This window comes from Bactrocera neohumeralis, chromosome 6 (genome assembly GCF_024586455.1).
Source record: "Bactrocera neohumeralis isolate Rockhampton chromosome 6, APGP_CSIRO_Bneo_wtdbg2-racon-allhic-juicebox.fasta_v2, whole genome shotgun sequence".
Lineage (NCBI taxonomy): Eukaryota > Metazoa > Arthropoda > Insecta > Diptera > Tephritidae > Bactrocera > Bactrocera neohumeralis.
The window spans coordinates 75,495,835-75,522,119 of NC_065923.1; the positions used below are offsets into that span (position 1 = coordinate 75,495,835).

Here is a 26,285-nt window from a genome sequence, read left to right on the forward strand (position 1 = left end):
TGTTGTGATGTGCATAAAAATATATGCTATTTGTATATGCTGATATAGATAGATAAGCCAGCACATCAAAGTTTGGCTCGCATATTAAAGTTAGTCAAAAGGAAATTCCAGAGACCCTATACACGTACATACATATGTATATACAATTGATCCACCAAAACCCAGTCATTGTATGGAAAACTTTTTTAATCGACGAGATATCTTCACGGTTATTGCATAAAGTAACGCTATCATCCCTTTTGTTGAGATCGGACAACTGTAACATACTATATAACTGTCATACAAACTGGTCGATCAAGCTCATGTCCTTACATCGAAAACTTTTTTTCTTGACAAGTTATTTTCACGAAATTTGGCATTGATTTTCGTCAGAGACATCCTTACAATCTCCGAAGAAATTGTTCAGATCGGACGACTATAGCATATAGCTTCCATACAAATTGCACAAACAAAATCATGATAAAGGTCAATTTATATCCTTTTGTGCTATAAAAAATGCACCTGTGAGGGGTTCGAATCGGTTCGGTGCGGCCGAAGTTAATTTTTTAATTGTATATTTTAACTTCAATCGCCTTTTTGTTGACAGTCCATAACTTACTTCTCGGCTGTTGGTCTCTTTTCTTGAAATATCATAACTTACCTCTCGACTGTCAATCCAGTCTCTAGGTATTTATCCAAGTGTTCTTTTTGTATCAAAGTGATGTGACCATATGTTTTTATTGTTGTTGGCCAGGTTTGTACAATCGTGTGCATGATTTTCTACCGTTTTCTCCAGCCAGATCTAAGTTATAGGCATTTCTTTAAGGCATTTGTGAGGCTGGCTCTTAAGCAGGCAACATTTATTGGATATTGCAATCAAAGCGTATCGAATGAAGTATTCTTCATAAGTTAATATGTCACTAATCTATGAAAGTGAAGATTGCTACGGCATTGAACAGAGTCTAATGTTCCCAAAACCATTTTTCTCAATTATCTATCTTCTTCTGCGAAACTGAAAATGCCAAGAACAGAGCAAAAAATAAGAATTCGCAGAGATCTCGATTGAAGTCTTCTTCCTCAGTTAATTTGTCACTAATCTATTGGCGTGAAGATTGCTATGGGTTTCCTTAAACAGCGCCTAATGTTCCCAAAATAACTTTTTCTCAACTATCTAACTTCTTCTGCGAAAATTCCAAAACCGGAAAAAAGCAAGGAATTTGCACAGATCTATGGAATTTAAGACTGCTACGGGGTGTCTTAAGCAGACTTTAATTTTTGTCATCTATCCATTTTCTTCTTCGAAACAACAAATACCAAAAACAACCCATAAAACAAGAATTTGGACAATAAGTAATGATGAATTTAGCACTACATTTCTTTGCGTTCAGAACAGTTACCAAAATAGACAGGAAACACATTTAGTAGTTTGTAAAATAATGAAGTTCGGACCATACTTGTTGAAGAGCTTTACTTTAATAGGAAGATCCAATTAGAAGTCTGGAAACAGTGAAGGTTGGACCATACTTAATGAAGAGCTTTACTTTGAGAGGAATATCTAATTAAAAGTCTCTAAAATAGTGAAGGTCGGACCATACTTCTTGAAGTGCTTTACTTTGAAGAAGATCCAATAAGAAGTCTGGAAATATGAAGTTTGGACCATACTTATTGAAGATCTCTGCTTTGACAGGAAGATCCAATTAGAAGTCTGGAAATAGCGAAAGTTGTATCATACTTATTGAAGAGCTCTACTTTGCTTGAAAATCCACGTGAGGATATTATGAAATGCTTTAAAGGTTTCAAAAGCTGTTTGAGCGACCGCTCCTTAAAAACATTTCCCCACCTTCAAAAAAAGCTTGCCACAAAAATTTTAAAAACTCGAAAAGTAATTAACCGTAGCATTGTAACCACATCACAACAGACAACAGCTGTCGGCCATAAACTCGCAAGCCAGCCAAGGGCCGACAAAGGCCAACGTCGAATCTCAGATGAAAGTGGCAGTGGCACTGGAGCGGCTGGCTAATGACGCAAGGGCAGTGAATTGTCTGGCGCAAAAGTGTGTTAATGACCGCCAAAAGCCAGCAGTAGCCAGCAGTAAAGCGACTAGCAAAACAAAAGCTGCCACCAGGACACGATGCGGCATGCATGTAAGAGCCACATTGAGCACAGGATGAACGGAAAAAAAGTTGGTTGGGTCCATTGCTCGTGCTTTGCTAAGCAAATTATGTCGTCAACGCTGTCATTCGAAGCGCTCAATGAGCTCGAAAATGTGCTGCACACACTCGGCTGCTGCTTGAGTTACTGTTTTGCGAGCTCATTGTGGCGGCCACACACAAAAACATGACGCACATATACATACATGCCTAATGACTGAGGAAATAAGACACACACACACAAACATAGCTAACGACTGAGCCAATAAGTAGTGATATACGAAGACAAACCCGACTTTTGGCGCTCAGCCTGTTTGCGCCTTGCAGTCACACGCACCTCTATGTACGTATGTATGTATTGCTGGCAACATATGTTGCATGCCACACTATTAAGCATGTCAGTGATTTTTGTGCCGCTGCTTGCTTACATGTTTCGGCTTGCAAAATGTAGCTTCACTTGCCGCACCAAATTCGTTAGTCATGGTTTGCGCCAAGCCCACACTCTAACGTACGCCCTCGCACTCTGCCGCACACTGCTGCACGTCGCCTTCAGCACTCACCACCCCCGCTTCTTGTAGCGCCTGCCTTGCGTTTGGTGCTTTATTTTCTCTTAATTGAGGGTTAACCGGCGTTGATGATGCTGCTTATGGGGTGGCGACTATGCCTGCCACAAGGCCAACAGTGTGCCACTTGTGCCGCGCTACATGCGTGCCCTAGCAGCTGCTTGGAATTTCTATGCCGTATTAGGTAAACACCATTGTCTGTGAACGCCTTAATGCCGACAGCGACTTAATGACTTTACACATGTTACCAACGAGCGACGGCGTCAGGCACGAAACTCAGCCGAGTCATCAACGAGTTTAAGCATTAAAGTTGCAATTTCGACTTTTTCGAAAAGGTTGAGCCGTCACTTAGACGCGCAATAAATGCCAGTAAACCCACTTTTAATTAATTGCACACATAGAAAAGTTTAAGTATTTGCCTACCGAGTTTTGTAAAATACCGCTGACCCCTTACACATATGCCGTAATTAAGTGAAAATTAAATGCCAACAACAACAAATCTACTTTTTCACTCAACTTTTACTAATTTCTTGCTTAATGTTATGCTTGCAGGTTTGGTTCCAGAATCGGCGCACCAAGTGGCGCAAGAAACATGCTGCGGAAATGGCCACCGCCAAGCGGAAACAGGATATTATGGGCGGTGGCGAGCCCGATGGCGACTGCAGCGAGACAATGGACAGCGACAACGAGAGCTTGGACATGGGCGAGAATCCGGCGCAGAGTAAACGTTGTCGCATGGGTGATAATTACCGTTAAATGCGGCAGCGGTGAAGACTTCCAAGTGTTGCTGCGGCACTTTTGGTAAACAGCACCGCACGTGGAAGGCCACTCCACTAATATATAAATAAATTAGATATAACACTGTAATAGTTAATGAAAAAACGGTTTAATTATTTTCCTAACGTTTACTTAACGGCGCCAAATGGTGATAGCAGCAAATCTCTGAGTTTTAAAGCAGTCTTCTGAAGGCTCACTAAGTTAGTCTACACTGAAATAGTTACAAATATAAAGCAAAAAATTTCATTTTAACTTTTTTTATTTTTTTAGATTCTATCACATAATTAAGTGTAAATTAACAGTTTTTAAGCAAATCCTTAATTTAAATTTTATTATTTGTTTAATATATTTTTTTATTTAATTTTTTTTTATTTTAAAATTTTTCTAATACTTAATTAAGTGTAAATTTGCAGTTTTTAAGCAAATCTTTAAATTTATTTTTTTTTTAATTTTCTCTTTTATTAATTTTTTTAATTATGTTTTTTTTTAATTTTTAATTTTTTAATTTTTGTAATACATAATTAAGTGTAAATTAGCAATTTTTAAGCATATCTTTGATTTTATTTGTTTTTTAATTTTTTTAATTTTATTTTTTAAATTAATTTTTTTTAAGTTTTTCAATTATTAGATTTTTCCATTACATAATTATATGTAAATTAGCATTTTTTAAGCAAAACTTTAATTTAATTAAATTTTTTTTTAATTTTTAGATTTTTCCATTACATAATTAAGTGTAAATTAGCAGTTTTTAAGCATCTTTTTTGAATTGTAAATATGTGTGCGTACTCTTAAACTACTTTTTTAATATGTAAATTGTGTATTTGTATAGCAAAATTAAGCATAAATATGATAGCAATTAAAATTTAATTGAGTTGGAAATTAAAAAAAAAATTTAATTAAAAAAATTAATTTTTAAATTATAAAAAAAACCTTTAAAAAAATTTATTTTTAAATGAAAAAAATAAAAATTTAAGAATTGAAATAAATTTAATAAATGGCGGCAATGCAGCTTAGCAGTTAGTAAATATGTTAAGGCAAATCATAGGGTTAAACAATGTTACTTTGAGAGAAATTCGCTACCAACGCAGTTTGGCAGCGAGTGCAACGCTTATTTTTACAAATTTCAATGATTTTCGATACACAACTACACTAAATAACGGTACACATAAGGTTAAGTGCATAGTCAGATCAAAGCAGCTTCAGCGAGGCTATAATACCCTGCACAGTTGCAGTTCTTCCAGCATAATGCGATATAAAATTATATTTTTCTCGATTTTGACTGGTTAGTTTGTAGGGCAGCTATAGACTATAGTAGTCCGATCCGAAAAATTTCTTCAAATATTCTAGCTTTGCTTCAGAAAATAACATATACCGAATTTGGTAATGATATCTCGTCAATTCAAAATGCTTTCCATTCAAACATTCGATTCCGATAGTACAATTTATATGGCAGCTATATGCTGTAGTTGTTCGATCTGAATAATTTCTCCGGATACCCCTACTTTGGAATATACCTCACACCAAATTTCGTGACGATATCTCCATAAATACAAAAGTTGTCCATACAAGCACTCAATTCCGATCGTACAGTTTGTATAGCAGCTATATGCTATAGTGATCTGATCCCGGCAGTTCCGACAAATGAGCAGCTTCTTGGCAAGCAATGAACGTGTGCAAAATTTCAGATCGATATCTAAGAAACTGCATCAACAACAACTTTCAAAACTTCCTGCACTCTCTCTCTCTCTCCCATTCTCTTTTACATATTTTGATTATTATTCCTTATAAGTATGTATGTATATGGCTTTATTTCATCTTTGATAGCTATTCTAAGGAACTTAACTTGTCTTTTATGTATTATAATACTTAATTAAATTTATGCGTATGTATAACTACTTAAAGTAATTAAATTAAAATTTAATCGATATACAAAACTGAAAATTATGTATTTAATGCGAATACACGTAAATATAAATAAATAAATCAATACACATATACAAATGTGAGCAAATTATTTTATTAAACAAACTTGCTTAGCAAAATGTACAATTAAAAGCACGAAATGTTGCGGAGAGTTATTGATATATTCAGCAACAAGTAATGATAGTACACTTTCAAGACCTCACTCACTGGTTACGTGCCTTCATCGGTTTCTGCCATATTTTGCAGAAAATAATGGTAGATAATGTGCACACAATGCAAGAAAAGTTCGGTCACCAAAATGTTGATTAAAGAGATCACATCTCTCTGCATTTCAGAGACACTTTAGAGTTTTGAAATCTATTATGGAATCTGGCAACCGTAGTGTTGCAACAGGCAACTCACAACTTTATCGTTAAGTTTAACATTTATGTTATTATACGTATTCAGAAAGTTTTGGCATATGAGCGTTATTTGAGATGTTTACAGTAACTTAAAATCTTCATCTGTTTACAGTTACTTAAAATATTCATCTCGACCAAAAAATTAAATTAAATCGCAAACATTTTTACGTGAATAAGCACTTCCAAGTAAATTCTGAGTGGTCTTACAAGAAATCAGTAAAATCAGCCGCCGAAGATGGATCACTCTTCAACGTGACAATGCTGGAGCTCACATATCGACTGAACAACTGCAATTTTGAGCATGCAAAGCATGGATTTGATGAGTCAACCTTCGTATGGACCCCGACTTGGCACCGAATGACTTCTTTTTATTCCTATACGAAAAAATAAAATAAGAGAACGGTTGATGCATTCAGAACGTATGTTTCAGAGATACTTCGATTAGACTCGCAAAAGTGCTTTGACAATTGGTTTAAACGCAGGCAAATGTGTATAGATATAAATTTTCTCTAATCCCGAAAGATAGGAGGGCGTATGGTGTGTGCCTTCAAACCATCAACAGGTGCATGATTTTGATGCTGAAATTGATCACCGATATGAAGGGTTATAAGTTAGGTGGAAATATATCTACATATACTTATATATGTATTAGCTTCTAGTAACTCATTCATGATAAAAGGTTAACTCTCTCTCAGAACGCATAGCTATTTACAGATCTGTGTACTTATGTAAATGTGTATTTGTATCTACCCACGCATTAGTCACTCACAGCGGAACATGCTCATCGGCGATCGGCCTCAATTACCACAAACACGCTAATGGCATGCGTATTGAGATTCCGAGCATTAAACAGTAGTTGGAAGCAATGAAAACATTAGCGGGCGGAAAGAAAAGACACCGGGTCTGAGGTGTTGTCTGCAACGAATATTTGCCCGTTTCTCGTGCTGATGGCATTAAGCAAATATTTAAAAAAGTAAAAAAAAACTACAAAAACAAATACGCGTAGCAGCCACCATTAGCATTTTCGGCCATTGTTCAACGTTGGCATGATTAATGTCCATCAAATGTACGCGCTCGCTCGTCAGTGTTAACAACAGGTACCTACAGCGGTGGCATTATGGCAGCAACGGCAACAATGTATATAAGTAGCCTAAGCCCTTTCAGTGGTTTGGTTCAAATCATTAGCCAATAACTTTTCACTAACACTAAAATACTACGAATTTATATAAAAAATAGTTGTTGTTTTTTTCCTTAAATAATTACGAAGCTGCCAAGGTAGCTTAAACATTTGCTTACTGACAGCAGCTGACTTAAGCTTGACAAATAATATACTGTTATGAATATGTATCTACTTGTAAACTTACTAAGATTTGCGCTACAGTGTCAATTATTTAGTCCCGAAATTTCGGGATTAAAAAATAATGACTTCGGGATCCCGAATTATTTTCAGTTCAAAAATTAAATTTTTTGATAAAATTGTACTGTATAAATATATGTTTTATTTACATATGTATGAATTTTATGTATTTGCTCTATAATGCCAATTAGTTAATCCGGAAATTGCGGGATAAAAATATAATAATAACGGGATCCCGAAAAATTTTCAACTGCAAAATTTACTATGTTTGCTAAGATGAAGTAGATATGTATGAGAAAAATTTCCTCACTAGCTAAAAATTCGAGATCCAATTAAAATTATTACGGGATCCCGAAATTTTTTAACTACAAAAATTATTATTTTTGCTATGATAAAAGAGATATGTATGTATAAGTAATATTTTCTCACTAGCCAAAGAAATGCTTATTCAGCTAAGCAGCGCATGCCTTCCGACGTCTTTCACAACACTAAAATTGTATTTAGGCTTTCATTTCTACACATGTATTCGAACTTTATTTCTACAACGTTTTTAATTGTTTTTGTGTTTCTACTGAGTAAAAAATGCTTTCAAACGACTATGGTGGCACAATAATAAGCGACTTTCAGACCTTTTCACTCTGCGACTTTTGACATAGCTGCCGTTTGACAGGCGTAACCGTACGTCATGCGCATTAACAGTTTGATGATTATGTGTCTTGTTATTACGATTTGATTATTGTTGTTATTTCAGTTATTATTGCATGGATACTTGTTGCTGCTGTTGATTATTAAAGTGACTCCAAAGTGTCTGTAGTGACTGGTACCAGAATATTATAAATATGTATGCATACATTTATATACATATGCCTGTAAGTATTGAACAATTCTTCTACAAAATTATTGTTCAACATCATATACATATACGTATGTACATATGTATAAGAAGGCATTGTGGGTTCATTCATACTTTTCTAAAACTGCATATATACATACATACATATTCGTACATATGTATATGTCCATACATTCATTCATTCCACATCATTTCATCCATTATGCTCAGCATATTCATTGAACGCCTGAAATCCATTCATTCATTGCGCTTTGACTCTCTCATTGCCTCACTTGATTGACATTCAATCAATCTTCGGCTGGTGTGCGCGACTTACGCACTCGCTGCTCGCTCAACTGTTTGGGAAATCCCCTTGCACCTTATTGACTTGACTGTTGCCTTGCTCCGCTTTTGTGTTTGTTGTCTTCTAAGGATTAACTTGCCTTTGGTTGCTTTTGTGTGGCATTTTTTCTTTACTTTTTGTCTTAATCCTTTTGACTTTACCAAAGCAGATTTCCGGTGTTTAATTGTTGGAACAGGTATTCCGAGGACCTGTAAGTACTAATGTGTTCGAGAAATTATGCAACTTTGCATTCTTGTCAAGTCTCTATAGAAATCTTTTAATTAAAAGAAGATTTTTTCCATACAAGAACTTGATTTGATGGTCAGTTTGTAAGGCAGCTATATGCTATAGTGGTCCGATTTGAATAATTTCTTCAAAAGTCGTGTTGTTGTTTAAGAAAATAATTACTGCTTAATTTCGTGTAGATATCTCGATAAACACAAAAGTTTTTCATACAAAGATATGTTTTTTAACGTTCAGTTTGTATGGCAGCTATATGCTATAGTTGTCCGATTTGAATAATTTCTTCAGAGATTGTGTTGTTGCCTTAGAAAAGAATTAATGCTGAATTTCAGTGAGATAACTCTTGAATTAAAAAAGTTTTCCATACAAGAACATGTTTTTGAACGTTCAGTTTGTATGGCAGCTATATGCTATAGTTGTTCGATTTGAATAATTTCTTCAGAGATTGTGCTGTTGCCTTAGAAAAGAATTAATGCTGAATTTCAGTGAGATAGCTCTTGAATTAAAAAAGTTTTCCATACAAGAGCATGTTTTTGAACGTTCAGTTTGTATGGTAGCTATATCCTATAGTTGTCCGATTTGAATAATTTCTGCGGAGATCGTGTTGTTACTTTTGAAAATATTTTGTGCCAAATTTCGTTGAGATAACTTTTCAAGTGAAAAAGTTTTTCATACAAGAACATGTTTTTGAACGTTCAGTTTGTATGACAGCTATATGCTATAGTTGTCCGATTTGAGCAATTTCTTCAGAGATCATGAAGTTGATTTAGAAAATAATTCATGCTAAATTTCGTTATGATAGCTCTTCAAGTAAAAAAGTTTCCCATACAAAGACATGTTTTTGAGCGTTCATTTGTATGGCAGCTACTATATGTCATATTACTCCGATCTAGTATATGTATAATTGCCTTTAAAAAATCGAACACATTAAATATCGAGCATGCTCATTCAATTGAAATTGAAAAGTCATTTAGAAAGCAATTAATCCAATTCTTCAAATTGTAGAGCACGTTGCGCCTGCGCAGAGCACACAAATTCACATACATACTTGTACATACAAAAAACATATCTATAAATATACATGAAAGTTACTCCATGTAAAACCATAACAAATCGCTTATAATGCGCTAAGATCGTGTAATCTTTTCACTAGGCGCATTTTAACTGCGGCGACGTGCTCTTCCAATGATTTTGCACAATTTTCATTTGGTCATCTTCACCGTGTAAGCCTTAGAGCACATAAATTCTAACAAAATGTACATATGTGTGCATTATAGTTTAATAGCGTGTGTGTTTGAAATGTTTTCTAATACGCATTTCCTGTGCTTCCTTCTTCCTGGACACATGCGGCGCAGCAGGACGCCAAGCAGGAGCACATAAACACGTTGTCAGTGCGAGCATGTAATGAACTGGAGAAATGCGCAAAACAAATGAGTTGCTGGCAAACAAATGCAATTCACAGCCGCTTGTAAATCCGTCCGAAAATTGCCAATACTCGCTTTGGCCAGCTGCGTCACTCGCTCGCTCGCCACTCAGCGCAGCTCGACAAAGGTGCGAGTGCTCTGCGAAATGCGTGCGTGCGTGCCTCCCGAGAGATTTGCAGCGCACAATAATACAATTGTGCACAAACATATACATATACATACATACATACATAAAAATGCTGTTGAAGTCATTGAAGCCATCAATGAGGCTTGTGAACAGTCAGCAAGTCGCTGGTGAGTAGCCAACAACAGAAATTTGCCAAAACTCAGCGCAGCTTAGCTTCGGTCCGCTTACCTGTGTATGTATGTATGTGTATAAGTGTTGTTGGTTGCGAATTCCAATTAACTGCCGCAAAATGCAGTTCCGATTTGAGAATTTATTTTATTTTGGTTTTTCAGATTCTTATATGTGTATGTGTTTGTTGTATTACTATATCTGTATGTATGTTGTATTACTATCTCCGTGTGTCTGTGTGCCACTTTTGTGTGATTTGTCAGCTCAGCTGGTTGTCTTGCTGTTGTGCCTCTTTTGGGTTTAATTTGGATTAGTTAGTTTTTGGCACTTTGTCTGCCTGGATACGTGCGTGTGTGTCTGTGCGCCTTGGTATTTGTTATTTTACGTGTGAGTTCATGCGAAAAACGTTGATTAATTGCTTTTAATTGTTTTATTGTTCATTTGCATTCACTGTTGACACTAATCTGTATGGATCATCGCAAAGTCAAAAGATTATACAAACATGCATGCGAATATGCAGAAGAAGGAACAATACTGAAATATGCTAAGCGGATTTGGTAGTTGCATAAAAATTTTGTGAAGACGTCTAAGGAACACAAATTACATAGACATGGTCACGTGAAATGCCAAACTAAGTATAATCAAAAACATCGCCGCTGTCAGATATAACTAGTACCTATATAATTCGAATATAACCAATATATAACCATTTTATAACCAAAACTCAAATTTTTTTTTGAATATGAGTGTTTTCTATATCAACGTTTTTCCTTTGCCTGTGAACTTATAAAAAGCGATGTTGCGTTATTTTGCATTTTAGGTGACAGTAGATACATTTAGAGGAAGGAATTAAATTTTTTTTTTATATTCAAGCGATCTAAAGTCCAATCAAACTTTCTGATAACCCAGAGGCATTTTTATAGGTAGGTAGGTAAGTGTACAGCTCTTTCGGCGTAGGAACTTTATATCTTTTTATCACGTTTCATTGTTATATCCAGACTATTCTGCGCTCTTAATGAGACTACATAACAGGTCAATGAAAAAGTCCCCGGCTTACCATAGTTTCGGCTTAGAAGTCGATCCTAACAAGAATCTTGCTAAGACAAACTCTTTTTTTGACTCTTATTGGTATGCATATAATATATGAGAGAATTCTCGAGTGCCCAACATAAAATCCCAAACTACTTAGCGCTCATGAAAATTATTAAACAATACAAGGCAATATAAATTCGCTTCGATAACAATTCAAGAGAAATGAATGTAAATTACCGCATTTGCCGAATATCGAAATCAATGTGGGACAAAATACAACAAAATCGATAATCCAAATAAAAACTACAAATGAAAGCGCAAAATGCCTACATATTACCAACTTGAGTGTCAAAATGGATAGAAAACAAGAAAAAAAAACGTTAAATACAAATAGCTGAAACAAAAATACCCTACACAGGTTGAAGTTTCCTTACAAGCACTTGATTTTGAACGTTTAGTTTGTATGGCAGCTATATGCTATAGTGAACCGATTTGAATCATTTCTTCAGATATTATAGTGTTGCATTGAAGTGTAAATCATGCCAAATTTTGTGAAGATAGCTTGTCAAATAAAAACGTTTTACCTATAAGGACATGATTTTGATCATCATGGAAAACTTAATAAGTATACCCCGTTCAGGGTATCAAAAAATTGTATTAAAAGACAATTCATACACTTGTAACGCGTTCGTTGCTCTACGCCACCTCAGCAAAACAACAAAAGCAACAACCTTAACAATACTCAGTATAGCTTCGAATATAGCGACTAAATTTGGTAGTGAGTCTATTAGCTTTGTCGATAGACAGCCAGTCAGTGTTAGGTTAGGCAAGGGCCGACGAGCGTCGCGCGGCAAAAAGTTTGCGGAAGTGAAGTGGAATTTGCATCGTAAATTCCCGCTGCTAGCATTTACTACACTTTCGAAGCGATTGAGCTGAATTTATCTGACAATGACAAGCGATTGCCGGCATACATAGGCACATATGTACATACATATTTTGCAGGAGGCATATGCAGAGGTGGAGGCATATAAATGTTTGTATGCATAAATATGCTCTGGCAACCGGTACAAGCGCTGGCTACGCGGGCCTAGCGGAAATTGTAGCCAAAATAGGCTGAGCGGCTTCCAAGCCCGCCTCTTCAGTCCTTCGAACTGCTGGCGCAGCACTGCTTAGTGCGTCAAATTAGATTTCAAGTGTGTTTCGCGTACATACATACATATGTACATGTATGTAGATACTTCAGCAGTGTTTTCGTCTTCTGCTGCTGCTGCACGCTTCAATGTTGCTAGTTGTTGATGAGACAGCACGGCATGCCATTTAATAACAACATTTACAGCAATAACGACAACAACAGCAATGATTGCAACACTCATCAACAGCAAATAGAACGCGTGTAACTGCTGCGAATACATACAGACATACATGTATAAATACATACAATATATACATATATACATGTACTTGTGAGTCAATGAGATTTTTGTATTAACTGACGCTGCCAGTTTGTAGCACTTCGAGAGTTGGGGACGGCAGCAGTGGCGCACGGAAAATTGGTTGGCGGTGAAGAAACTGCAAATTCGAAATCGATAAATGATAAAAATGAGCAAAACATCATGGTTCATGGCTGGCAGCTTGTACGCGCACGTTCATAAAGCGTTTGATAGTCTGTGGCGCAGCCAACAACAACTACAGCAACTATAGCGGCATAATAACGGCAGCAGGAGTGGCTGCAGAGCCACTTCATATACTCGCCAAAGCACTTTGAGGCACGCAAACACACAAACACACACACATATATGTATGCATACATAGCAGCAGCGAAGCTTAGCTGTAGTTGTAGTCTGTTTGAGCCACAAACGCCTTACTTACTGCTACAATTTATCGGCGCTGGTTTACATGTGTGAGTTTGTATATACATACATGTATGTATGTATGTATATATGTGTGTGTGAGCAAGTATGCACAGCGCTTTTAGGGCGCTTTTGACGCCATCTTCTATGCTGCGCCAAATGTTCGAACAATAGCTATACAACTTTGTGTTGTTGTTCTTGTTGTTGCCTGGCTACTACCACTTACTACCACTGTTGTAATAGCTTTTAGCCCCACCGCTGGCTCGTACATTGGCTATTGGCAGTCGGGCCGCTGCTTTGCCTGCTTTTAACTCGTTCGGGGTGGATAACTTTTGAAATATTGAGTATGGATGCCATAGATTCGGATAAAGTGGCGCAGATAGCCAAGTCCAAACAGAGTTACAACAACTCGCTATGTCCTTAAACTGGTATATGTGTGCATATGTTTGTGCATGTGTGTTTGCAAAGCACTGCGTGCTGTTAGTTGCTGCTGCTGTTTTAAGTGAGCACTCGTCCAAGGATTAGATTGTGCTTGTTCGTCGCTCTGTCTATTTGTTCGCCGCGCTGTCTATGCTCCTCTGGAAGTGTGTTTCTTTGTCGCAGCTCGTTCATTCTGCCACTATATGATTGTATTTTATAAAACGGATTTTTATGGCATTCGATTTTATGTTTGTCTGTCATTGGCGAAATCGCCTGTTTTCGTACACTTTTGGTTTATTTGTATTTTATTATGCTATCAGCGTTTTATTACATTTCAAGAGCATAATCAATGTTTTATGTTTGCCTAGTTATGCCTATATTATTGAACCAAGTAGTAAATTGTCATGATTCTGTACTTTGAAAGCTTAGAAAGCAACCAACTTTTTAATATGAGCAGTAATCTTGTTGCCGACCCGAACATCAAATTTAAGCAGGATAAATTTTTTAAATAAACTACAGATCAAAATTTTGTACGAAACAACAATAATCAATAATAAATAACAGTATATCAGCTATAGGCTTAAAATTCTCAGATAACCCCTATTTTTGTGCATTGATATATTCAGTCTGCCGCTAAAGTAGACGTCGGAGAGCCGTAGTTTCGATCTGAAATTTTGTGTACATTCCCAAGAAGTTGCTCATTTGTCACCAATATCGGAATATTATAGTATATAGCTGCCATACAAACTGTACGATCAAAATCGAGTTTTTGTATAGAAAACTTGTTTATTTGAAGAGATATCTTCAAGAAATTTTCTACAAATTATTTCTGAAAGAAAGAAACGCAAATTGTTTAGATTGGACTACTATAGCATATAGCTGTCATACAAACTGAATGTTCAAAATTCAATCTTTGTATGGAAAGACTTTTTTATTTCACGAGATAACTGCACGAAATTTAACATAGCTTATTACCCAGAGCAACACTACAATAGCTGAAGAAATGTTTCAGATCGGTTAACTATAGCATATAGCTGCCATACAAATTGAAATATTAAAATCAAGTTCTTGTATAGAAACTTTTGTATTCTTAAATGATATTATAGTTTCGGTGCAATCGAAGTTAAGTTTTTCTTTTTTTCGTACATTTTGACTATTAATTCATCTAAATTTACGTTTAGTAATAATCAACATACATTAGAAGTTCAATAGCTACATTACTTTGTATACATTGATCTTAGCCTCTTATCTTCAATAACCAGTGAATATCGATAAATAATTATTTTAAAGCAATGAGTTGTGGTAATGCAGATTTTTTGAGTTTAAAAATTCCATTAGGCAATCAAGAAAATATTTTATTGTTATATGAAACAACAATATTTCACTATACTCTTTGTTTTTATTCTCCTGCAACATGAAACTATTTTACTCTGTAGCAATATGTATAATAATCAGAACTATGAAACGATTTGAAATCCGGGTGACTGTCTGTCTGTCCGTCCGTCCGGCCGTCCTTCCATGCAAGATTTAATTTTATTAAAAATGAAGATATCCTTCTGCAACTGTACATGTTCCTTGGCAAAAAAGTTAGGCGGAGTTCGTAGATGGGATTAATCGAACCAGTGCCACGCCCACAAAACATCATTAACCGAAAACTTATAGAGTGCCATAACTAAGCACTAAAATAAGATATAGAACTCTAAGTTTTCTCATTCAGGATAAATCCTTTAAGCACCCCTACCGACACTGTAAAAATGGTTGAAACCGAAAGATAACCACGTCCACTCCCCATATAAGGGTATTGTTAAAAACTACTAAAATTGCGAGAAATCAATTACTAAATACGACAAAGACTTAAAACTTTACATCCGTACCATAGAACTAATATCAGGCTTTTCGAACATCTCATTGACTTTACTTCATTTGATTGGCGATTGCATGTGAGGTACCTTAAGGGGTTACATGAATTTCCTTGGGTAAAAAACAGCATTTTTTCAACAACGTTTTCTCATATAAAAACTAATATATTTTATTAAAATTTTTTATTGTTACAAATATACACTATTAACAAAGAAATTCTGAAATTTTTGGAAAAAATATTTTAAACTCGACCATTGCGCCGCCATTTCCAGTGACTCCTCGAAAAAAAGATGCGCCCGCGCTGGCAGAATAACTCCTTACAGGATCATCTAAACTGAAAAAATACGTATTTTTGTTATAACCTTAACTTACTACTTGGACGAAGGAAAAAAACCGAAAATTTGAGTTTTGGATTTTTTACAAAAAAAATTAAAATTTCAATGAAAATTTCGCGACATTTTTTTTTTAAATAGTTGTAACCTAAAAAAAATCTTTCGTCCAAGTCCTTAAGAATTGTATCTCAAAGATCTGTGTAACATTTCAAGATTGTCGGTTTAGTAGTTCTCGAGAAATCTCGTCAACCGACTTCAAAAATACAGTTTCGAGAAAAAAGCGTTTAAAGACAGTGCTTAGCTTAGCTAGCCTCGAGTGCATAAGTTCTCAAGACTGTATCTCCGAAACTATTACTCGGATCAAGTTGAAAACTTAGGACAATATTCTAGAGGCAATTTCGATTTTTTGAAACCCGTAAACCTATGTAACCCCTTAATGAAACCCAAGGAACATTTGGTTAGTATAGCAAGAGTAAAAAATGTCGGCTAAACCCGAACTTAGCTCTTCCTTATTTGTAGTTGTAGTAGTAAAAAAAAATAATCCTTATTAAAAAACAGCATCTATAAGATTACAGCTACAATATTGTAAATACACACACATACAAATAGAATGGCCAACAACGTACCTTAGCATTACTTATCCATACTCCAAACACTCATCCATTACCAATATCTATAAAACTTGTATGACTATAATTATTATGTCCATATGTATGCATGTCGAACATTCCATGTCCCCTGCCACTTCATAGAGAGACAAGTGGCATTAAAAGTGCTGACAATAAGTTCAAAATGAAACACTCCAAAGACCCCCGACCACACAGCCGCAGCGAGTCCATAACTACCAAGGAAATCGCCGGCAGCCATGAACTGTTTGGAGTAACCAGAAGGCCATAAAATAATTCACCACACCACCACGGCAGTGGATTGAGAAACAGCGGGGCGCACAGCTAGCAAGCAAACAAGAAGAGTCTACGCAACCGCTGGCCACACAATCATAAACAACCAGCCGACTGCAGTCGCAGCAACAGACGCAAAACACACTGCTGCACAGCTTGAGTGACTCCTCGGTGCCAGAGTGGCGTGCCGACTCAAGTGAGTTGAGTGAGTGAGCGGGGCCACGCCTACGTGGCAAACGACATGGCCACACTTGAAAGATGGAAAACATTTTGCGCTAAAAAACGCACAAAATCAATTTGTTGTTGCTGCTTGAAATGCGCAGGTCTCAGCGCTGTTCCATTGCCACTGCATTCCTATGGCTTGTTTGGTTAAGAGTCTTTTAGCCAGCAGCGTAGCGAGGCTTTGTGGCAATTGAGCAGGTTCTGCTGCGCATGCTTCAGTTCGTTGTTGTTGTTGTTTGTAAGCATATTGTTGCTTTAATGGCATAATTTTTAATTGGAAGGGGCATGTGCGTCCGTTTGTGCTTGAAAATGAGCATAAAATTTACACAACAACAACAGCAACAACAAAAGCCACAGGCAATAAACGCACAACAACAATTTCATTTTCATGTGTAAGCAACAACAGCCAGCCGTGGTTGTGGTAGTAGTTAGTAGTAGCAAACACACACTGGTGCAACGGCAATAACAACAACAATGGCAACAACATCGGCGACGATGGAGTCCATTTTGAGTTTATTGTTTGATGATTTGAACATTTTATATGTTTTCGTGTTGCTTTGTTGCTGTTATTGTTATTTCATGTGCTTGCTGGCGCGTTGTTGTTTTTATATTTTTATAGTTGTTGCATACTTTTCCTGTTCTGCAAGTATTTGTATTTGTTTTATGCAGTTTTTAATAACTCTTTTTTACCGTTATTATTTTGCTGCGTATTTTCAAGAGATCTCGTTTGGTATTTGTTTGACTCCTATATATGTATGTACATATATACATATACACACAAGGAAACACATATATACACATTTCTATATTGCTATCTTCACAAATAAAGGCTCAATTCTAAGGTATTTATATGAAGCATGGAGGTTATCAGGCGATCGGGCATAGAAAAATGTATTTGTATACATGAATTTATGTAGACTTACGGGTTATATGGTAAATAAAAGGTCAGATAACTAATTTTCGTGGTCAAACCAGAATCGATAGACGCAAAGGTTGTGGTATGTGTTTAGTGGGTGTAGCAGGGAATCAGGCATTATACGCTGCCCTCTTACGACCAAATCTCTTAATTCGAACCTGTACTGCCAAATATTATATCATCTGAAGCTTCCGCGAACACCAGCTATCTAGTAGTAGAACACAAGAGGATGCGGAAGCTCCGTCCCGCTCCCATTCTATCGATAGTGATTCTAACGTGCCTTTCCTTATCAGCTCATCAGCAATTTTTTGCGATTCCGCTATGGCCTGGCACCCATACCAGTCTTATCACAAAGCCACTCGATGCTATTGATAGCGAGGTGAGGCACTCCTCGACCAACCATAAATGTACTGTTAATGAGTTCAAGGCTTGTATCGCCGCTCTGCTATCTGAGGCAATAGACACTTCTCTGAAGGAAGCTGCACGCCAGAGCAGTAGATCAGCTGCTACCTTAATGTCTGCAACCTTGACTTGGAAGATACTGCAATAGTCTGGAAGTCTGAGGTTGGAGGTGATAGAGAGCTCCTAACAGTGCAAGCCCCTCCACCAACCATCACCCCAACCAATCCGTAAAGCTCACTGCCGCCAGAGTTCGGTTTAACGACTTCATGATCCAAGTATTCCGATATGAAGTCTAAGCGTCCGAGTGTTCAGATACGTGTTCTTTTAAGATTCTATAAGTCTGGTAACAACTTTCACAGCCATACACCTTCCGACGATGTCCACGGCTTGCTCGAATAAATTCCTGCTGAAAGCCTGTCGCGCTTGTATATCATAACGCGCTGTCATCTCGTCGTATCTGCGCAGACAAGTGGCGGTGTTGAACCTCAGAATCTTGGCGGCCACAACACATACCCGCGAAGCGAGATAATGCGCTTAACAAAAGCTTCCTGCAATAAATTGATTGTTTCGTTGGCTGCATGGCATGTACCGCCGTCTTGTTAGAACCAAAGGTCGTCCACATCAACTTCCCCCAAATCAGGCACGAAAAAGTCATTAAACTGTAACTGCCATAATAGAAAAATATGAACGGAGGGTTCCTCTTGGCCATAGAACGCACTAAACAGTGACTTTCTAGGATGTCGGTTCAACAATGGCTAGACATTATCATCACTGAAAATGCGCCGATTTGCTCATTCAACCAAGAGTGAGCTTCCGCGCTGAATAAAATATTCTTATGAATCGATGGATGAACGTGGATGGCTTGGCTTTGGCTTTAATTCTTAATCGATTTGGAATTTTGTAAGCTCACAATCCTTCCGCATAGTCTTCCATAACGTGGATGGACACAGCTCCAATTCCAGAGACCGATGGCGGATGAACTCATTCGAGTATTCGTCTTCTACTCTTCTAGGCGGAGCAGCAATAGCGTCTTCGCTGCACACTGTACTACATCTCTGGGTATGCACATTGTCCACAAGAGTAAACGTAGTGCATAGCCGCTCCATGGTTAGTCAAAATGTCGAGTCTGCTAGGCAATTATGTCAATAAGGCTCAGATATCCATTATTAAAACGTAAAAATAGATATGAACTCCGACCCATTTCCATTCGACTGATAGTGAGGCTAAAGTGCATTTCCTTCCCCACTCATCAGTCTTATAATTAGTTATCTACTATTCCGGTGTGGCCTGGCGTCCAAATCTCGTAAAAGATCTTCTTATTCTGTCTTAGTTAATCAATATACCTTTGATCCTTAAAATTAGTTTAAAGAATATCATGCAGGAGCTTACATAAAATGCTTTCATCTAGAAATATATGGTCCCTCAATTGGATCTGGGACGTAGAAATGCTTCTGCACTTACAGATATACTCATATAAACACGCTTAAACACACACAGTTGCACAAAAGTAAGTGCTTATGCCTCATTTGGGAAAAACTAAACGAGCAACGATAATAAGCAATGACATTAAAACCATTTACTTTATGGACTTTTAATTTAATGGGTTGGGCTGTGATATTTCTGGACATGCAATGCCGTTTGGGTTGGGTTTGGGTGAACACACACACACAGACGTAGAAGCATGCAAACATTCATGCATAAAATACTCGAGTATTAACGCCCCATATAAACACACACACATACACACATACAAGCACAAATAGGAGTAAATGACACAGCGGTGACTGGAACAAAGACAATGATGGCACATTCGCCGAATTATTGCGTTCCAGTTGCAGTTTTCGTCCGAATGGCAAACTCATAAAAATGATTGCTGCCAACGACAATGGCAAAGGCACGTAAAGGGAGCGGGGTGCGTGTATTTGTAGTTGTGTCGCTAGGTAGGTCGGCAGCTGAGTAGTGAGATCTCTTTTAATTGCGTCTGTAAGTGATGCGATACTCGCTGTTTTGTTGGCTAAACGGTGGCAAACGGACAGTTCATTATATTAGACACGCTGGCGCTGTAAATACCCCGAGCACAGTCCACTAAAAATCCACTAAATACTTGGTTGTGTGTATGAGTGTGTGTGTACAAATAGTGTTTTATATGTAAGTGTATTTAATTTTGCATAAACTTTCTTGTACACTTGCGAATTTATCAATAACATTATTTATACGAAATTAATATATTGCTGCCCTATAAGTTATAAGTTCTCTCATGTGTGCATGCACATCTGTGTCTATGTATATACATATATGTGCGTATGCGTGTTTATAGTTAGCATTTTATGGTCGTCTTAGTCAATTTAATAACACACAAATATGGATGCTTCACATTCGCTTAAATTTTCTACATTTTTATACCCTACACAAGGCATACATATGAAGCAGGCCACGAAGTTTTTCCGTTTATATATACGTGAAGTAATCCAGCAGTTTTTGAGTTATCGCTCTGAAATTTTGGACACGTTCTTTTCCTTCCAAATAGCTGTCCATTTGTTGGAAATACCAATATCGGACCACTATAGCATATAGCTGCCATACAAACTGAACGCTCAAAAACAAGTTTGTGTATGGAAAACTTTTTGATTTGATGAGCTAACTACACGAAATTTTCTATGAATTATTGCCGAAAGTAACGGTACAATCTCGGAAGAAATTGTTCAGATCAGACCACGTTAGCATATAGCTGCCGTACAAACTGAACGCTCAAAATCAAGTTCTTCTAAGAAAAATTGAAGCTCTGTAGGGTATTATAGCCAAAGTTAACGTTTTTTTTTGTTTTTTCCTCAATTTTTATTCTTGCAAATTTTCCACATATAAACGCAAAAAATGCACCCCAAAGTAGAGCGCATAATCGGCAGCAAATAGCGTGAAACAAGCACAAAGCGAATGCATAAAATTCAATTGATTTTCATATGTGCGACACTTTTTATTGCTTTCTCTACAATTGATGCGTGTTCGGCAGCAAATAAGGGCAAATTATTTGCGTCGTTTATATCCATATACATAAACACATATGTATATATATGTATATATATGAATTTATATATGTTTGTCCGTGCTGTTTATGAAAGTTGGAAAATTGCTGCTCTTTTCCTTTGCCTTTGTGACGCGTTGCTCATATGAGGATTAATTGCAGATGTTCGAATTTTTATGCCAATGCACTCATACTGATATCATATATGTATATGTAGAAGCACAAGCATACATACACAGCTACATCCATATATGTTGCATGAATGCGAATTTTTTGCTACTTTGCTTATATGACAATGCTGAAAATGTTGCACAAAGAAGATTTGCAAAATGTTTTACGCTTCATTTGGCTTTGACTTCATATTTTTCATGTTTTTATGGCCAGATACCGTACATGTCACTACTTTAAATGCGCATATTAAGGATCCATATATGTATGTAGATACATAAATTCTTATTATTATCGCTAAATGAACTCAAATGAATGCCAAATATATATTTTTCTGAGTTTTGTTAGTAGAAAAATGTTCTCCAACCCTTTCCGTCGGTGAAAGTTTTTTAGAAAAAACGTTGATATCTCACGCTGTGGGCCTGTGGCGTGGGTTCCAAGATTGTGTGGTTATGTGAAGCCAGACACGATTGACGCCTTAGAGGAGCATATTCGACGCGGTATTGCTGATCACAATTGCTGCCAGCCGCGGCGGTCACTTGCCTGTAATCATTTTTATAATAAAGCTCAATTCTTGGTCATAGCATTAAATTATAAGGAATTATTTCTTCTTGGAAACTACGTACATGCCTCAGAGCATCCTTTTTTTACACAGCTTTTCAGGTAAATTTGATTATGGTGCAAAATACCCTGAATATTGAAATTTTATATCCGACTGTAAACCTGTCAAGCTTTCCTAAACTCCATTTGTGTAAAATTTTTGCTTGAGCAGCGTTTGAGAGTCCCTTTATGCTAAAGCTTGTACAGGAGCCAGACCACGGCGGAAAGACTAGCAACTGAAAAAGCTGATTAGCTGGCAAGGTAAGGTACCCCCAGTCAGGTCATTTTTCGCTTGGAATCCAGAAGGTTATCATCGAAATGTGAAACAAAAAAATCTAATTTTTAAAAGTAAAGCAGAACAGCTGCTATAACGGTATATCAAAATCCAAAAGACAAACAAAAAGTTCATAATTCCTAACACAATTAATCCACAAAGTCAACAAACAGTCGCAATCGAAATTGGAATCAGCAAAATGTCTGTTTTCTCATCAACACTCGGCCACCCCAAACGGCGACACCGATTCAGGCACCTAACCGAGCAGCTATGCTATCCCGAATGTAATGCGAAAGATGCCAACAAAAGATAAATAAAATATCAATTACTCAAATCATTTGCAACAAAATTAATTACAATAATATCAGTTAAATAATTGAGCAGCAATTCAAAATGTGGAAAATAATAAAAAGCAGAGTGCAAGGGATGAGAAGGACACTTACGAGGAGAGCAGCAAATTAGCAGTCGTTTTGTAGCGCCGTGTCAGGAATGGTGAATTGACATACAGACTTCACTTTTAAAGTCACATACATCACAAGCCGACATATACACACATACAAAAGAAGCAGACACATGCATATACATACATATGAATCGCAGCTATCGCAGTTAGGCGCTTAAGGATAACACAAAAGCCGATTGTCGAGGCACTAACTCAGTGCATAACAGTGATATTTATATACATATGTGAGTGTGTGTCCTCCATTCACTCATTCCTGCACAAAAAGTCATTGAGGTGCGAAATTAGCAGGGATAAAGCCAATTAAGGGGAGCCGGAATAGTAGAGCGCGCGCAGACGCAGCAACAAAGCCAGCAGAAGGTCGTCCAACACTGTCCGCCCTACCCTCCATATCATTATAGCGACATTCACACACTCGCGAGTCGATCTTTTGTGCTTCATGCAGGCAATAAAAGCCAATTGTTTGTCGAAAAATGTGAATTATGCGGAAATAAAAGACCAACTGCGCAGCGAAGCGAGCAATCTGGTTCAATTATGTGCACTGCGTTCGGCTGAAACCGGCTACAAAGTCACACGCGCAGTTGTGGTACGCGCTGCAAAAAGTGAAAGGAGGCTCTGTGAACACACAGTACCCTCAGAGAAAGAGTAGGAATGCGGTAAATGTTAACTAGAGCGCGGCTGGATGGCTTTGGCAAGCTAGATGCGCTGGCAAACACCGACCGATTTGGTGACAGTAGCAGCAGTGGCTGCATATTTTGATGGATCACCAACAACTAATTAGATTGCATGACTGACGTTCGAGTTTGTCATAATTATGTAGATCCTGTGTCAGGCTGCCTGAAGTGAGCAGCAGTTGGCGTTTAACTACTATCCAAATGGGACTGTTCAGCTATGAAAGGTGGAAAGTGTGTGCTTAATGAAAATGCAGTTAATTCTATTTGGTGACAAAAAGATGAAAACAGACAATTTTTTTGAGAGTACACTGTAAATAAATGTGAGTTAGGACGTCAAGGAAAAATAAAAGAAGGAAAAAAAATTTCTTCGGATATTTCATCTTCCCTTAGATAAAAAGCATGCCAATTGCATTAAGGTGTCTTGTTCACTTTGTATATGCTATAGTGGTAAGCAGTCGCTTTCTTGGAGCGCTACATCTACTGCTTCTAAGGAAATTCTTTTACGGAATGCGATGTGAGATTATTGCCTTGATTGCCGGCTCTCTGTCGACGTATATGTTGATCCTCTCTAAGCTGTTTCCTGCGTTGTTAGTTATCTCAGCCACTTTCCTGACCTCAAAAACCGGAAGCTTAAAGGATCGCCTGAGATCCAGCTCCAAACAAAGGATTTCGACTCCCATACCTTTAACGTAGTTAGCTATTTCAGCAACATTTCTGGCCGCAAAGACTTCCGAATGGTAGATACTGCAGTATACCGGAGCCTTGAAGGATCGCCTGAGATCCTGCTTCGAACTCGCAAAACTTTCGCCTGGAAAATACTGAAGTATGCCGGAGTTTGAAGGATCGCCTGAGATTCAGCTCTGAACAAAATATTTCAGCTTCCACACCTTATAGCTATCTCAGCCACATTTTCGGGCGCAAAGTTTTCCGCTTGGAAGATACTGCAGTATACAATAGCCTTGAAGAATCGCCTGAGATCCAACCCCGAGCAATAGGTTTCGGCGTCCACTCCCTCTTAATCTTCATTCCGGGCCAAAAGGATCTCTTAGTCACACAAGTTCTGATTGTTGGTGAGCGTTTATCGAGGTCATTGGAGGTTCATAGCCCCCACGCTAGAACGCAAGACGACATCAGACAACCGACTCGCTTTCCATCGATGAGATAAGGGTTCTCTCCCTAGTAAGGTCCACGGCTTTACCGTTTTCGGCGATTCCACTGTATCCAGGCATCAATTCAAGTCTAATATAGAAAAGATTAGTGCTATTGTTCATGTGATCATTCCATCCTTGACTAGTTTTGAGCGCACACTCAAAATCCTCGAATATTAGACGAATTTTCGCTGAGTGCATATTCGATTCCCACCCTTAATTAGTCATCAAACTCAATTATCCTTTATATTCCACCATGAAATTTATGAATCTTCCTCCTTAACCATATTTGGCAGCGCTCTCCTCCCCTAATGACATCGGCAACAATGCGAATTAGCTGGCACAAATTGCCTTTCATGCACTGTCAGTCCCTCATCAACGAACGTTGTCGCAAAAACAGCCAAGCTCATTCCCTGGCAATGGCATTCAACAATGCTGAGGCGCATATCCTTTAGGTAAACTGGAAGGATTTCATTGTTTGTTTCGTAAATTAATTTCCCAATTGACTTTTGCAAATCAAACACTTTGAAAGATAACAAAACAACTGCAACAACAATAGGAAGTCAAGAAAGTCCGACGCGCATGCGCAGTTGTCATTTCTTACCATTTCTAGCGTTTTACGAATGCAGATCATTTCGTGTTCATCATTAACCGATCACAAAGATTTCGAAAGCGGCGTAAAAGTAGAAATAAAATGAAAATGAATTGTGGCAATATAATTAGGGGTAGTTGAGTTGCACACGGTAGCGCCGGAAACTCGTTAAACGGTTGTCATTGCAGTTTTTAATAACCAAATCCCGGTCGTTCCGGGCAATAATTAATTAATAAAAGACCTTCAACAGATGGCTGGAAGCTCGAGATTTTTTCAGTCTTCCATATGAGGATTGCTGGGCTTGTGGTCTACTTGATTATTTGATACCTAAGCGGATTACGAAGATCTATTAAAAAACAGAATGAAACGTGATTTGTTGATTTATCAACCCGATACTACAAATATTCGGAAAGGGTATGTAATTCATGTATACACTACATTAGCTAGCCAACCTACCTAATTTTCTTCGCTTCGAAGATCTTTAATAAATAGCAGTTTTCTTCCATATTTATAGGTTATAAATACCGCCTCAGTCATATGGGAACTATATGGCGTTTACTCGGTTTATAATAATAGTTCGGACCGCACCGTTTAAAGCAAATCCGGCGTTTCTTCTTTGAGGAAGCACACGCCAATTCGCTATTATCTTTGCTGACATACGACGACCCTACTTTAACTTCCTTTTTGTTGTCGCCTACCTACTACCTGCTCTGAACCTACCATGAGCCTTGCAAAGATGCAGGCGAATCCGCTTTGTACCTCAACCCTACCTATGCATCCAAGCGGGCGGCTTCTGCTGACTGTCTTACCAACCTTAGCTGGTGACCGCGCTTTCAACAGCAAGTTTCTTCATTGCTATTCGTGAAGGACGATTTCGTCGCCCAGGCAGTGGGCCCGCTATTGCCACCCGCGACACTGCCCGATTTCCATATCGGTTCCGTCTTACTTTCACCCACATTAATTTTAGTTGTTTTTACTACTCATGTTTATGGGGTCAGTGGCATTTAATGATCACAAGATTCCAAGGTCATCTCTTTTAAAGGGCCAAGGCGCGTGTTGTCATACGTCCTTATGGAGCAATGTGTTCAAAGCCGACCAGTTCAAGGACAGAATATGACGGGAGAGGAACG

General features: G+C 37.6%; 3 protein-coding genes across 3 annotated transcripts in view; 1 reads left to right on the top strand and 2 right to left on the bottom strand.

The window, feature by feature from the left end:
• Positions 1–3,715, top strand: part of LOC126761790 (homeotic protein Sex combs reduced) — a 42,792-nt gene extending 39,077 nt beyond the window's left edge. The window contains exon 4 of the mRNA XM_050478182.1: positions 3,245–3,715. Coding sequence (XP_050334139.1) covers positions 3,245–3,448 — 204 coding nt within the window. The 3' untranslated portion in view covers positions 3,449–3,715. The remainder of the gene's footprint in view (positions 1–3,244) is intronic.
• A 2,510-nt stretch (positions 3,716–6,225) lies between these two features.
• The window catches only part of LOC126761794 (COMM domain-containing protein 4), a 64,415-nt gene continuing 44,355 nt past the window's right edge, over positions 6,226–26,285 (bottom strand). The window contains exon 5 of the mRNA XM_050478191.1: positions 6,226–6,371. The gene's annotated coding sequence lies outside the window, so the exon portion shown is untranslated. The remainder of the gene's footprint in view (positions 6,372–26,285) is intronic.
• Positions 15,691–26,285, bottom strand: part of LOC126761789 (glutactin-like) — a 29,655-nt gene continuing 19,060 nt past the window's right edge. Inside the window, exon 8 of the mRNA XM_050478181.1 lies at positions 15,691–15,783. Within this exon, the coding sequence (XP_050334138.1) occupies positions 15,775–15,783 (9 nt within the window). The 3' untranslated portion in view covers positions 15,691–15,774. The remainder of the gene's footprint in view (positions 15,784–26,285) is intronic.